At 44.3% G+C, this 14,862-nt stretch overlaps 1 protein-coding gene across 1 annotated transcript in view; it reads left to right on the top strand.

The window, feature by feature from the left end:
- The first annotated feature begins 552 nt into the window (after nt 1–552).
- Nucleotides 553–14,862, top strand: part of slc25a28 (solute carrier family 25 member 28) — a 61,943-nt gene continuing 47,633 nt past the window's right edge. Inside the window, exon 1 of the mRNA XM_085994264.1 lies at nt 553–1,279. Coding sequence (XP_085850390.1) covers nt 857–1,279 — 423 coding nt within the window. The 5' untranslated portion in view covers nt 553–856. The remainder of the gene's footprint in view (nt 1,280–14,862) is intronic.

Raw genomic sequence — 14,862 nt, forward strand, 5'->3', positions numbered from 1 at the left:
TTGCAATAATAATAATGGGAATCACCGAGGCTTAGAGGTTCAATCAATTACACTTTAAAGGAAGTGACCTGTCGTCCTTGCTGGGAACAGCTTAAACCCGGTTGCAACACCAGCCAGAGCAATTAATCATGTGACAGGGTTTCCCGCCACTGATTGGAATACTTCCCTCGTGAAACTTGGCGCCTGCCCATGCCTAGCGCGCAACCGAACCCGCTGGCCGGAGTGACAGGGCGCGCCACCAATCAGAAAGGCCAGGCGGTGGCGGCCAGCCAACCAAAATCTCAGGTGTGGGCGGGGCCTGGGAGCTGCCATCAAGCGAGGTTGAGAGAGCCGGTGAGAAACTCCCAGCGCGTGCAACCTAGAGTGTTGAGGGGCGGTCGGCCGTTGAGTGACAGGCGGGGCAGCCAATCGGGAGCGGCGGCCGTTGAATGACAGGTGCAGCAGCCAATCGGGAGGGAGGAGGGCGGCGAAGGCGGCGGTGTCAATCAGCAGGTAGGACCAATCGGAGGGCGGGAAGCGAAGGAGGGGGGGCGGGGAGTTGTTGGGCCCCGCCCCTCCCTTCTCTCGGCCGGTCGAAGTTGGGTTGAGCGGGCAGGGAGAGAGGGGTTGGGAAAAATCGCGGTACGTCAGAGTCGATCGGCCCCCATTTTGACCCCCTTCATCCTGCTGCGAGCTGAGGCCCGGAGCAGCAGCAGCAAGTAGGATGGTGACGGTGAGGGGCGGGGATGTGGCCGGCTCTTTATAAAGGCCGATGCGTCGAATGAAAATTTAAAAAAAATAACGTGTGTGTGTGAGGGAAAAAAATAATAATCAAGGGAGGGGAAAAAAAAAAGCCGCCAAGTTTTTTTATTCCCCGATGGAATTTGGAAATGATGGCGTGAGGATCAAAGTACCGGAGCGGGCCGAAGCGATCGCCAACGGGAACGGCAAGGCCGCCAATCACCTCAGCACCGCTAGCAGCATCGCGGCCGGCTCGGTGGCCATCGCCGCCTCCTCCTCCTCACAGGCCTCCTCCTCCACGCCGCCGTCGCCCGCTCCTTTCTTCGACATCTTGGTGAACCCGCCGTCTCCGCCCCGCCGCTTTTTCAATATTATGGACAATTTCTCGGATGAGAAGAGCAGCAGCAGTAATAGCAGTAATAGCAGCAACAGCAGCAGCAGCAGCGAGCCAGAGTACGAAAGCCTGCCCGAGACCGTTTCCACCTCCACCCATATGATCGCCGGAGCCGTGGCCGGCGTGCTGGAGCACTGCGTGATGTACCCGATCGACTGCGTCAAGGTATTCCCCCACTCTTGAAAGAAGGGGAGGAGAGCAGCATTATTAGTGGAACGGCCGTCTGCATTTGGCGTTAATCATTAAAAAAAAAATATAGATTTACGGCACAGAAGGAGGCCCTTCGGCCCATCGTGTTTGTGCCGGCCAATAAAAGAGCCCAATCCAGCCTGTAGTGTCAGCCAGTGGCTCGGTGGGCAGCAGTCTCTTGAGTCAGAAGGTTGTGGGTTCACAGTCCCCACTCCAGAGACTTGAGCACAAAAATCCAGGCTGACCCTCCCAGTGCAGTGCTGAGGGAGCGCCGCGCTGTTGGAGGTGCCGTCTTTCGGATGAGACGTTAAACCGAGGCCCCGTCTGCCCCCTCGGGTGGACGGGAAAGATTAAGTTGAAGAAGAGCGGGGGAGCTGGCCAATATTTGTTCCTCAATCAACATCACAAAAACAGATTATCTGGTCATTATCACATTGCTGTTTGTGGGAGCTTGCTGTGCGCAAATTGACTGCCGCGTTTCCTACATTACAACAGTAACTACACTTAAAGTACTTCACTGGCTGTGAAGTACTTTGGAACGTCCGGTGGTCGTGAAAGGCGCTGTATAAATGCAAGTCTTTTCTAATCCCAGTTTCAACAACAACAACTTGTATTTATATAGCGCCACTAATGTAGTAAAATGTCCCAAGGCGCCTCTCAGGAGTGTTATAAGATGCCAAATTTTGACACCGAGCCATGTAAGGAGAAATTTGGGCAGGTGACCAAAAGCTTGGTCAAAGAGGTAGGTTTTAAGTCGCGCCTTAAAGGAGGAAAGAGAGGCGGAGAGGTTTAGGGAGGGAATTCCAGAGCTTGGAGTCCAGGCAGCTGAAGGCACGGCCACCTATCTCTCTTCTCTCTTAGAGGCTGGAGCAGTTATAATCAGGGATGCTCAAGAGGGCAGAATTAGAGGAGTGCAGATATTCCAGCTCTTGGTCTGTAGTCCTGTAGGTTACAGCACTTCAGGTGCATATCCAAATACTTTTTAAATGTGATGACTGTTTTTGCCTCTGCCCCCCTTTCAGGCAGTGAGTTTCAGACCCCCCTCTGGGTGAAAAAAGTTCACAACTCCCCTCTAATCCTTCTACCAATTACTTTAAATATATGCCCTCTAGTTATTGACATCTCTGTTAAGGGAAATAGGTTCTTATATCCACTCTAGGTCCTTCATAATTTTATACACCTCAATTAAATCTGCCTTCAGCCTGCTCTGTTCCAAAGAAAACAACCGAATGGCCTCCTTCTGTGATGTAAATTTCATGTGATTCTATATAAATGTGGGCAAGTTTTACCTTTTTCAATTGCAAACCTAAAAATGGAAAGAGGGGAAATATGTTTATCTTTTTGGAAGCTTTCCCCATAAAACTGCAAAGCCAAAGCGAAGTGTTTAGCTGCAACAGTCTTGCATTTCAATTTTATTCCTCTGGCAAGATCAGTGTTGCAAATAATCTTTTTGGGAGAGCTTCCTCGTTTAAAATGCAAATCTAAAAGAAGGAATAAATGGCTGCACCTCCAGTCTGAATTTCAATTTTATTTCTTTTGAAAAGATCAGAATTTAATACGTTTTTGGAGAGTTTCCCCATTAAGTTGCAGAGCTAACGGGGTTGAAGGGCAATAACTGCAGCTAGACCACTATCTGCATTTGATTTTCTTTTATTAAAAAGTAACTTAAAGTGAAAGTTTGAGGTTAGAAAGGAGAATAGATACAGTTGTGTATTGATCCAGATTTCATTTTATCTTTAGAGAAACCAGAGTTGAAAATATCTTTGGGAGAGTTTACTTGTTAAATTGCAACTGAGTGAGGGCAATAGATGCACATCGTGCTGCGTTTTATTTTATCTGAATTATTCTTGGATTGGCCAGAATCGTTTTCCTGTTAAACTCCGAATCAAAGTGGTAGTGCGGGTGGTGGAAGAGAGGGAAGAGAGTGGCTGTAACTACACATCAATCTATATTTTGCTATGCATTTCTGAATTGGTCTTTTTGGAAAATTTCTCCTGCAGACCTGAGGGAAAAGGAACAGCTACACATCAGTCTACATTTTTTGTTGTTGGTAAATCATCTTTGGAAAGACCAGAGCTTAAAAAGTAAATTGGGAGCATTTCCCCAATAAATCTCTTAAAAGCTTAGGGTGGAGGAGAGGGAAGCAGAAAATGTATGCAAACTGACATTGTTTTAAAAATATCTTTGGAAAGCTGAGGCTTGTCTGAGCAAAGCAGGAATTGTTTTGGGGGTCCGGTGGGAGGTTATGGAGAAACTACTACTCAAACCTACTTTTTAAAAGTAATCTTTAGAAAGGCGAGAGTTAAAAGATACCATGGAAGAGATTCCCCATCAAACTGCAAAATATTTAGGGGAGGGAGAGCTGCAGCTGGACATACACACAAACTATGGGCCGAATGGCCTCCTTCTGTGCTGTAAATTTCTATGAACTACATTTTATTGAAATTAATGCACAGCTTAAAAACATCTCGAGTTTCTTTGCAAGTCTCTGGGGCTAAAAGGGACAACGACACCCGTACATCTGCATCTTGACAGTTGAAGTACTGAAACGCTTGGATTCTAGGTTTATTTGTGGATTTCTTCAAAGTGTGACCTTGTTAAGTATACCATAGTACAGGAAACTCTCGATTTACTGGCACCTAAAATAACCGGAAATCTCGGTTAACCGGCAAAATTCAGGAGTAGATTCAGGTAAGTTTTACTTCATATTGTACTTGCCTTCCTCGATCTGTTGCTGTGCAAGGGTGTGGCTGCAGCTGTTGCTAAGCTACAGAGACGCTTGGAACTTGTGGCCATTGTTCTGCACCTGTTGCTAAGCAACAGGGTTTGTTGCTTTATACGGAGCTCTCAGCTCTCCGTATCTTTTAACTATAGCTCTCGGTTATCCGGAATTTTTGATGAACCGGCACCACGGCGGTGCCGGATAAAAGAGAGTTCCCTGTAGGTTAAAACCTTTCTTCCCCCCCCCCCCCCCCCCAAACCATGTTTTTGAATCGGCGATGGTTGGAGTTGTCCTAGTTCTCATTGATAAGTGCACAAAGTACCTGAGATTTCAGTTATTTTAAATGTGATCTGTTGGAATCTTGTCCTTGATTCTACCTCCTCCCCCAACAAAACTTGCATTTGAAGGAGAGTTTGGGAAGGGGCTGAGTAGCATACTATATGGAAGTCAAGTTTGTTTAAATTGCTCTTGTTTTATCTTCATTTTGGGGAAGAAGAAAAGAATAAACCAGCACATCTTTACAGCAGTCTTCAGGACACCTGTAGAATGATCTTGCTATCTGTTTGCAATGTGGTTACTTGTAACTTGCGTGTAGCCAAGTGGGTTAATTTACTTTTCCTATTTCCTATCTGTAATGAGCTGAAGTGGATTTGACATTTGTATGCTATCCTGCTTAATTCCTAGTGCTGATTTTTTCAGTGATTGCTATAATAGAATGTCTAAAATTCAGTCCTGTAATACACCAATCCTAAACATTTTCAGGAAGTCCTCACTTGTAAAATTGTCGGCCATTTTGTTACTGAGGACATTCTTCCGAAAGCAGATCATTTGCTGATGCGTAACACAAACAACTAAAATTGAGACTCGCATCTTTTGAGTTCACACAAGGAATGTTGATGGCATACAAATACTGTGGGTTTGGGTGGACATTAATGGCTTTGCTCTGTATCTATTGACTGATGTGACGAGATATGCTGAGGACATTCTGTCCAGACAGTGCCTTTTGTACTTCAAAGATATTCTAGTCGCATATGCAGTGACATTATAATGCAACAGCTTTTAAGATGGGTGTTTTCAGGCTCTTTTGGATCCCTATTGCGTATGCATACTAATTCTGGTAAATACAGTTTAAATATACAATAATTGTAGGACATTTGCACAAGGCTGCTGTGCTGAGGTAGGCCTGTTCATTCTGTCCTTGCAGTTCAAAACTCAACTACGTAGAGATCGAAGTAGCCACTTGGCTGGCTTTTTGTGGGTTGGACCTGGAAACATTAAAGGCCTTGTTAGGATTTGAAGGGTATAATAAACAGAGGGGGAGAATTCACTCCCTTCCCCTCCAATTGAAGGGCAGTAAAGGCATAGGCCGATTTGCCTGCATTTCAGTTTGTCGATCTTCTGCAGTGCTCTTCTGTGCTGGCCATTTGTTTTAAGCGGTTATGCAAACATGCCAAGGCTGAGCATGGATATACTGAGATAAGAAAAATGTGGGAGTACCTGACCCAGAAACACATCGGCAGGCCAGTATGAACCAAGTAAGAATTTGCAAAAAAAAAATATATAATTGTGAATACTGTAGCAGAAATGAGCTTGATTGTAAATAATTGTCTGTGTGCTGCCTGTGTGCATCTGATGTAGCGTTCTCCTAAGTTCGGGGAAGTGAATACCCTGCTTTGTGTGGCATGTCAAATAAGCAACCATAGAAACAGTGCCACGCTGGAAGAAGCTATTTCCTCAATGTATTCTCATGGTCTCTTCATATTTCAAACTGGTAGTGGTGTGGGTTATGGGTACAGTGGTGTTGGCGCTTTAATGCACCGGATGATCGGGATTATTCTTCAAGGGGTTCAGTACTAGTAGTTATTAGAAAACAGATGTCGTCACTAATCACAGGGCAGTTATTTGCGTATACACTGTATGTCATTCTTCTGTTACTTTCAAAAGGCAGTCAGCTAACCAAAGGTTAACAGTGCTATTGTGCAGGAAAAGCTTATTAGTCTCCATCAACAGAAATAATGTAAATCAACAAGTACTTCTCTAGACACCAGCATTGCAACTCTGATATGTCTGCCTGGGAACTAGACAGCCAGAATTCTAATGACCTTGTGGATCCCCTTGCGGACAACCGAGGTTCTGGTAGACTCCAGTTTGAAAACCTATGACAGGACAAATTAATGCGAAAGCTGAATTTAATTTGAATGTTGGTTTGCATTATTGTGGTTTAAATCTGTACATAGTTTGTGTATGAACTGTACACGTGCCAACCACTGCTGTAACCTCTCTCTTTTGAGTCAAGGTTGTGGGTTCAAGCCCCACTCCAGAGACTTGAACATGTAATACAAACTGGCGTTGCAGTGCAGTACTGAGGGAGTGCTGCACTGTCGGATATGCAACGGAGGCACCACCTGCCCTCTTGGGTGGATATAAAAGATCCCATGGCACCATTTGAAGAAGAGTAGGGGAGTTCTCCCCAGTGTCCTGGCCAATATTTATCCCTCAACCAACATCATGAAAACAGATCATCTGGTTCACATTGCTGTTTGTGGGAGCTTGCTGTGCACAAATTGGCTGCCATGTTTCCTACATTCCAGCAGTGACGTCGCTTGAAAAGTACTTAATTGGCTGTAAAGCGCTTTGGGATGTCCTGACACTCCCTACTGAGGGAGTCATGACGTCGTGACTTGTGCCATGAGATTCATCATGACTTGCAGTTTTCTAATATCCTAGGGTGTTGGCTGTCTTTTAGAATATGCTATGTAATGTAAGATAGCTAACTAGTATGGGCTTATTAATCCTGGTAAAACCATAAGTATATCCAAGTGAGGATGGAGTAATTGTAAAAAGTGCTAACTTGAGAGCAGAAATACCAGATTGCAGTAATGCTTGGGAAGAGGAAGCAGAGGCTTGCATCCCTTTTATATTGTGGAACTGCTTCCATTGATCAATTCCCATTATGTTGAATTCACTCGGAGTGGATTCAGGAAAAGATACAATGTGACTTTAGAGCAAAAATGTGTTTGTAGCATTGCCATTTTGGATCCAAGCCTTCCTCAATATCTAACAGTCCATACAGGCCGGCAATAGTAAAATAGAATTGTTGGATTGTAGGGATAGGCTGAGAGCTTAGCCCACAGAATCTGAATAAAATAGCAGATCCATGGCTGAGTGGAAATATCAAAGACCGAGTGCTTTGCTTCTGGAGTTAGGGAGCGAAATCATTTTGCAAGGTGGTATTTGCAGCCTCTGGAAGCAGCATTGCAATTTATTCTTGGGCGGGGTTGGTAGCAAACAGAAAATGCTGGAAACATTCAGTTAATGTTTCGGGTGTGGACCCTTCACACTGGAAGATGAACTACAGATGAACAGCATTTGAAAGAGAAGGAATGCGTGCACACACGTGGCACCCCTATGAAGTGCTTAACTGGAGATCAGGAGATAGTTAAGTAGTAGCAGAGATATTAGCATGAGAGAAATCCAACAAACAGTACTTGATACGAGACGCATGGTGTTGTAGGACCTGCCTGTGGAGTCCTCGGCTAGACTTGGCATTAGCAGTTTGTGAATTCTGAGGTCTGTTATGATGTGTAGCAGTGTATTGAGGAGTAGTAAATTAACAGTTTGAACAACTCTGCTTTGTGTGTGTGTGTGTGGTTGTTGCTTTATATTTAGTCAACCTAGATGATGGTGTGTATGTATACTCCTGTTTTACAAAACTGAGTCTTGATCTGTAGCTGTAACAGAAAATAGCATTCACACTTTGAGTGGATGTGATTCTGTAGCAAATGTAACGTCACCATCCTGTTGTTGTCTACCATGATACCTGCCTCATTGTTGGTGTGGGACAGTGCACAAGTTTCACTTTCTTTCTCCCATGCCCTCATCCATTTCTCCTCCCACTTGACTATTGCCAGAGCCTGATTCTATGGGTGCTGGCAGTTGCTTTGATACCTTGTGTAAATGGTAATTTCTCATAGACAATGAGTAAGGAGGAGGGGCAAGCCTTCTAGCTGGACCTGGTTTTGTCCACATGGCCATCCCCCTGCCTGCCCCCCACCCCACTCCCAGCAAAAGTCACTGAATAGTGATTAAGATCAAGTTTTATTTCTTCCTCAGGGTCGTGACTCAAATTCCTGATCCAGGACAGTGCAGCACTGAAACTGCTATCCTTGGGGTGAAATGTTAAAAATGCAGGTTCAACCTGTGTGCTTGCGTAAATGTTAAAGATCCCATGGTACATTCTGTCCTGGCCAATGTTTTCTCAACAAGTACCATGAAGAAAAGTAGGTTTAACTAGGATTGTAATTCATCTCACTGATTGTTGTGAGTCCTCGCTGTGCAGAAAATGGCTGCTGTGATGACCTACAAAGCAACAGTGACTGCACTTGCACTGAGCTCCTCGGGGACATTTTGAGATGTGACATAAGGCGCTATCTGAATGTAAGTTTATCCTTGCTCTGTAGTATACATAGTTCATTATACTTTTTAAATGCTTTTATCTTCCTCCCGCACTTCCTTGCTTCAATTCAGCATTAGTGGAGGTTTTCTCCAGTACAATCCCTGAGGAATGCACATGTAGCAAGGAATGACTCATTCCACTTCCCACCTCTACCATATAGCCTGGATGAGATCAAGAGTTTGCTGAATGGGGTATTTGATTTTTCTGTTCCAAGCTTCACTCTCCTTGAAGATTGCAGGACTAGGCGAGTGGGTGGGTTGATGGTGTACCCCGTTTACATTATGTCTGGCTAGCCTAGTTGGTCTTGTTGCTGTCTTTTCGTTTGTGTACACTCTATTCTGACTGCAACTCTTTACTTAGCACTTAATTGTGTTCATTTTTTACATCCTGTGATGGGTTATACAGTCAATGTTACTGTAACTCCAGATTAGTATTAAGTTTATGCTAGATGTTTATGGTAGAACTTTAGGATTTTGTTGGGTAAGAAAAATATTTGATTACCTGGACTACCTAAACAATAATTGTGGCTGTGACCCTGCTTTCCTTAATGGCACTGGGAGAGTACATGTCTGCTGATAATCATCTTGGGTTGTGCCACCTACTGGCAGGTGAGAGGGACACAGTAAATTCTGGCCTTTAATTTTACTGACATTTATCATGTGTACTCTATAAAGGGTCCACTTTCACTCCTGCGTTCCGAACAGGTGGGAAAAGCTGCAAGTGCCTTTTAGCTGGAAGTCTATGATAGTTTGTTTCAGATTGGATGGCAACTTGTCTGTTATCGCTAAAATTCGTTGAAGTTTACCACTGTTTTAAAGATTGGAACATTTGCTAGGGAATCTGGAGTAATTTTAAGTTGTTTGCACGATTTTCTCCCATCAATTGCTTATCAGCTTGTCTTTTTTGCCGTAAAATGTTGTTAATGTGTGACTTTGTGGACACGATAGGCTGGAAAGTCATCTTTAGAAAGCTGCAGTTTATAGCAAAGTTTCTTAATTTTTTTGAAGTATTTGGCATTGATGTACAGCAGTGACGCATTTGATTTATATATGGAGGCTATATTCTGCACATTATTTTCAAAGCAAACTTTTCTTGTAAAACTATACACTTCTTTACTGTCATACAAAGCCTCCACCATTGTGATGTAACTGCGTATTAAGGCAGACCATTGTGTGGTTTTTATTGAACAGGACACTCTCTATTTGCTAGAACCAATATATTGATTTTTTCCATTGTATTGGTTTGGAGGGCACTTCCTCCCCCAACCCCACTGATTTCCTTGGTAACAAGCAACAAAGGTGAGCACAATCATCGTGCATTCTGGGAGAGGAAAATAAAATCTAGAATCCCATTAACAAAAGGGTTAGCTGTCTGGGAAGAAGTGCCTGGTTGACCCTTGTAATGGAGATGAAATCATTCAAAATGAACTGGTCTCTGCAATAAACCGTTGTTTGGAAACTGGAATTTCCTTTAAATGGACAGTCAGGTATATACAAGACTTGACTTGTGATTTTAATGCTGTACGTTGCTATCACCCTGTGTAGTATTGGTGTTTTTATTTTGCCAATTTTCTGACTCGGAAAAGTTTTCTCAATTTTTCTCCCTTTGCTTTCATTTTTTTGTAGACTGTTTTAAATCTTACTGCTGTGCTCAGCTGGTAACTGCACACAACACTTCACCTACTGTCTCAGGCACTTTCTAATGCTTTTCCTTTGTATGATTTCTAAATATTTTTACAGAGGGCTTGTTTGTATTGTTTTGTATGGAAACTCTGCGTTTAAGCATAGGATTTCTTCAATCATAATTTTTACTTGCCAAATAATGAATTTGAGGCTTGAATTTGTTTGCTTCTGGCAATTTAACCGTTTTCTGTGCTTTATTTTGTGGCGTTGGGAAAGGATTACAATTAGAGTTTTGGGCAGAAATCAGAATTGTAGACATTGGTATAATTATTTTGATTGTCCAATGCATCAGTTTAAATTCGAATCCAGTTTGTTTTTGCCTTGCATTGCTACTTGCACGGTTAATCCAGAGGAAAACTTGCTGGAACGCTCTTAACATGTTGTGGCATTCTATTGTCAGTATGTCTGTACCAGCAAGAAACTGATTATTTCCAGAGTCTCTGTGGCCAGTGTGCTTGCGGAATTGTTGGAATGTGAAGAGTCCGGTGCAACCACATCTAACGACTGCATGGAGTTTCCTTTTAATACTTGGTCTGTTGAATAAATTTGAATGCTACTCTGGCAACCTGCTCTCAGTCCTCTGCCAAAACCACTTTAGGAAGTTTTAGGATAGTAACTTGTGGGGGTGACTGCTTCCATTTTATTCAAACCCCCCAAAATTTTCTGCAGAGACGTGCTAGGTAACTCCATTACATTTAACATGGATTTGTTACATTCACAATGGGAGAAAACCCCAAGGCTATCAGTCACTCACTTACAACTTTGAAGGCTTGAGTAAAGCTTTGCTTGGTGGACACTTGTTGCAGTTAGAAAGCAACTCCATGTGCTTATTTTTATTTACAGTTTCTCTCCCTCCCCATCTCTTACTCCCACATATCCTGACACAAGTTGCATTCCAGAGCTATTGGAATGTGACGTGCACAGGCATAAGGAGCAGCGGGGCTGCTGAGGGCCCAGGTGAGAGGGAGATGGCCTGTATTAACAGTGTGGCGTTGGGTCACACTTGAAAGAAAAAGGTCTTTTTAAATGTGCTTCTATATTTTTGAGCTGCGGTATTTAGAACTGGGTTCAGGGAATATGAGCAGGGCTAGTAATGTGATTGATTTTAGCTGAGCCAATTTAAATAGCTGAAACTGCTTTTACAGGCCTAATTTTCACAGTATCTGCAGTCAGTGTATAACGGGAATTAACGTGTTACGTAATACTGTGTGTGGTTTCAGAAGAAATGATTTAATGCATTGGGAAGGTACAGATTTGGATTTAGATAAAAGGGAATTGAAGTTAAAGTTTCATGGCATCAATAGGGATTGTTTTGCAGTTTGCAGACCTTGAATTATTTCCCAGTTGAAGGGAAATGTGAATGGTGTATACTTGCTCAATTTGTCTTGGGGAAACGTGATGTTTCAATTGCTCAAGCTTCAGAGTTCAGGGCGACCTGAACAATATTAATGTTGGCCAGTCAACCTACTGTAGTGCTCTGCCACTTGTACTTTTGACATGGTGGCCAACTGGAGCTAAATATATTCTGCTTCACAGGTATGCATGGGTGCAAGTCTGGGGTGGGGGGTTCTGGTAGATCTACAAATAAAACTTTTTCAGGGAAAGTATATTTGGGGATCAAATAACTTTATTGTGCAGAGCTGCAATTCGTGTCAAGAGTCTTGCTACAATCCTAGAGATGGACCTGAAGATCTAGCTTCGATGAAATGGAGCAGAATCTGTGCTTTTTGAGGAGGAAGTATCATCTTCAAGCCCCTGTGGAGATTTTGTGTCAGAACTCGAGTCTAAAGCAAGCAGGACAGCAACGATGTAGGCAGAAAGGGGTCTCTCTGCTTTTACATTTGGCAGTTTCTGGATAGTCAAGACCTCGTTTTGCATGGATTAGAAGTGGGAAGTAGCCTTAGAATGCTAGTGCCACTTGTTTTCAATAGTCATCGCAAGAATCCTCCTCAATCGCCGCCTCCCAGTGGCTGAAGAGCTCCCCCCAGAGTCGCAATGCGGATTCCGCCCACTAAGGGACACAATGGACATGATCTTCACCGCACGTCAATTACAAGAGAAATGCAGGGACCAGCACCAACCACTGTACATGGCCGCCTTTGATCTCAAAGGCCTTCGACGCTGTCAACCGTGAGGGATTATGGAGTGTCCTCCTCAAATTCGGCTGCCCTCAAAAGTTTGTCACCATCCTCCGCCTGCTTCACGACGACATGCAAGCAGTGGTCCTGACCAACGGTTCCACCACAGACCCAATTCACGTACGAACCGGGGTCAAGCAAGGCTGTCGTCGCACCAACGCTCTTCTCAATCTTCCTTGCTGCAATGCTCCATCTCACCCTCAGTAAGCTCCCCACTGGAGTGGAGCTAATTTACAGAACAAACGGGAAACTGTTCAACCTCCGTCGCCTCCAGTCCAGATCCAAGGTTGTCCCATCCTCTGTCATCGAATTACAGTATGCAGACGATGCTTGTGTCTGCGCTCACTCGGAGGTCGAACTCTAAACCATCGTAAACACCTTCACCGAAGCATACGAGAGCATGGGCCTTACATTAAACATCCGCAAGACAAAGGTCCTTTACCAACCTGCCCCCGCCACACAGTGCTGCCCCCCGATTATCAAAATCCACGACAAGGCCTTGGACAACGTGGAACGCTTTCCATACCTCGGGAGCCTACTGTCAACAAGGGCAGACGACGAAGTCCAACACCGCCTTCAGTGTGCCAGTGCAGCCTTCGGTCGCCTGAGGAAGAGCGTGTTTGAAGACCAGGACCTCAAACCCGGCACTAAGCTCATGGTCTACAGGGCAGCAGTGATACCCGCCCTGCTGTATGCCTCGGAGACATGGACCATGTACAGCAGGCACCTCAAAGCACTAGAGAGGTACCACCAACGCTGCCTCCGCAAGATCCTGCAAATCCATTGGCAGGATAGGCGCACCAACGTCGGTGTTCTTGCTCAGGCCAACATCCCCAGCATCGATGCTTTGACCACGCTCGATCAGCTCCGATGGACGGGTCACATTGTCCGCATGCCCGCTGCGAGACTCCCAAAACAAGCGCTCAACTCAGAGCGCCGGCACGGCAAGAGAGCCCCAGGTGGGCAGAGGAAACGCTTCAAGGACACCCTCAAAGCCTCCTTGAAAAAGTGTAACATCCCCACCGACACCTGGGAATCCCTGGCCCAAGACCGCACAAAGTGGAGGAGAAGCATCCGGGAAGGCGCCGAACACCTCGAGTCTCTTCGCCGGGAGCAAGCGGATGCCAAGCGCAGGCAGCACAAGGAGCGCATGTCGACCCAAGCACCCCACCCACCCGCCCCTTAAACCACCGTCTGCCCCACCTGTGACAGAGACTGTAGGTCCCGCATTGGACTCATCAGTCACCTGAGAACTCATTTTTAATGTGGAAGCAAGTCATCCTCGGTTCCGAGGGACTGGCTAAAACAAAACAGTGTGACTTTCTTGGAATGGTTGTTTTGTTCAAAGAACTTGTCATTCCCAGTTGTGTACTTTCTAGCATAGGTCATTGGATGGAAACACATGGCTGATTATTTTATTTTCCATTCTGTCTATCTTTTTATTATATATTGCCTCAACTATTTGGGTTCAGATCAGCTAGCTCAGCCACAGACCACTCTGGTCCCAGGTTTTATTGCATACCACTCTGTCGTGCACTAAGTTGAAGAACCTCAGACCTAAAGATTCTGATTTCCTTCACAGTGAAGGCCCATATCAAGATGGTGACACGATGATGAATGGGGCTGTTTTCAGACTGGTATTTTCCTTTTAATTTAGTGTTTCCACCTACCTCTTATTACATGCCTGAAAGTCTGGACCAACCATGCTCTCCTTGGTATCTCTGCAGGTTGAAATTTGAACAAAAAGCAGAAACAAAAGCAGATGCTGGAAATCTGAAATAAAAACAGAAAATGCTGGGCACATTGGGGAGGGAACGCTTGAGTTGAAATTTGAGTAGTTTGGTTACCTCTGCTATCCTTCAGGAAAGCAGCCCAATATGCTTGTTGCTTTTATTTTTAGATCCAGGTGGTCACCATAGTGTGACTACTTGGGAAGGTCCAAGAAATACATTTTCCAATTATAAAAATCAGTTGGCCCATCTGGATTCTTCGGATTAGGTCTGTTGATCCAGATGAAGGGTGAGAATGACTGGGTGACCTACAGGGTATGTGTCTGATCCTATACAGTTTCAACTTGTCTAGAATTGCAGCAACAGACACCCTATCTTGGATCTAGTTAATTAAGAAATGTTGCCTTATTCTCATAGTTTGTGGCAGTATTTTTGGCTTGCGAGCAACCTGTGATCTCTCATTTTATTAAAGTACTGTGATCAACTAACTCCTGCATGGGAGACAGGTCTTGTTTGGAAATAGTTGGAACAAGTTAATGCCAGAACCAGTGAAAATTGTGTGTTCGTCAATTTTTTTTACATTTAAGATAGCTGCCCTGCTTGCACTTGATTCTGCAAGTAGAATTCATGAATTATCTTGATGGTGTATATATTCAGCTTGGCTTGCAGGTGTGGCATTTTTGCCAAAGATGGATTGGAATTTTATCTCAAGATCATTGTGCCAAAGATATGTTCACCATCTCAACTTTTTTGATTGAGAGGCGGTTTCATCTGGTTGAAGTGCATATGTTGGTAGCTACTTATATAAAACTAAACCAAAGCATTTGGCAA

Source organism: Somniosus microcephalus, chromosome 8 (assembly GCF_052327205.1).
Source record: "Somniosus microcephalus isolate GS21.2 chromosome 8, FLI_Smic_1.0, whole genome shotgun sequence".
Taxonomy (NCBI): Eukaryota; Metazoa; Chordata; class Chondrichthyes; order Squaliformes; family Somniosidae; genus Somniosus; species Somniosus microcephalus.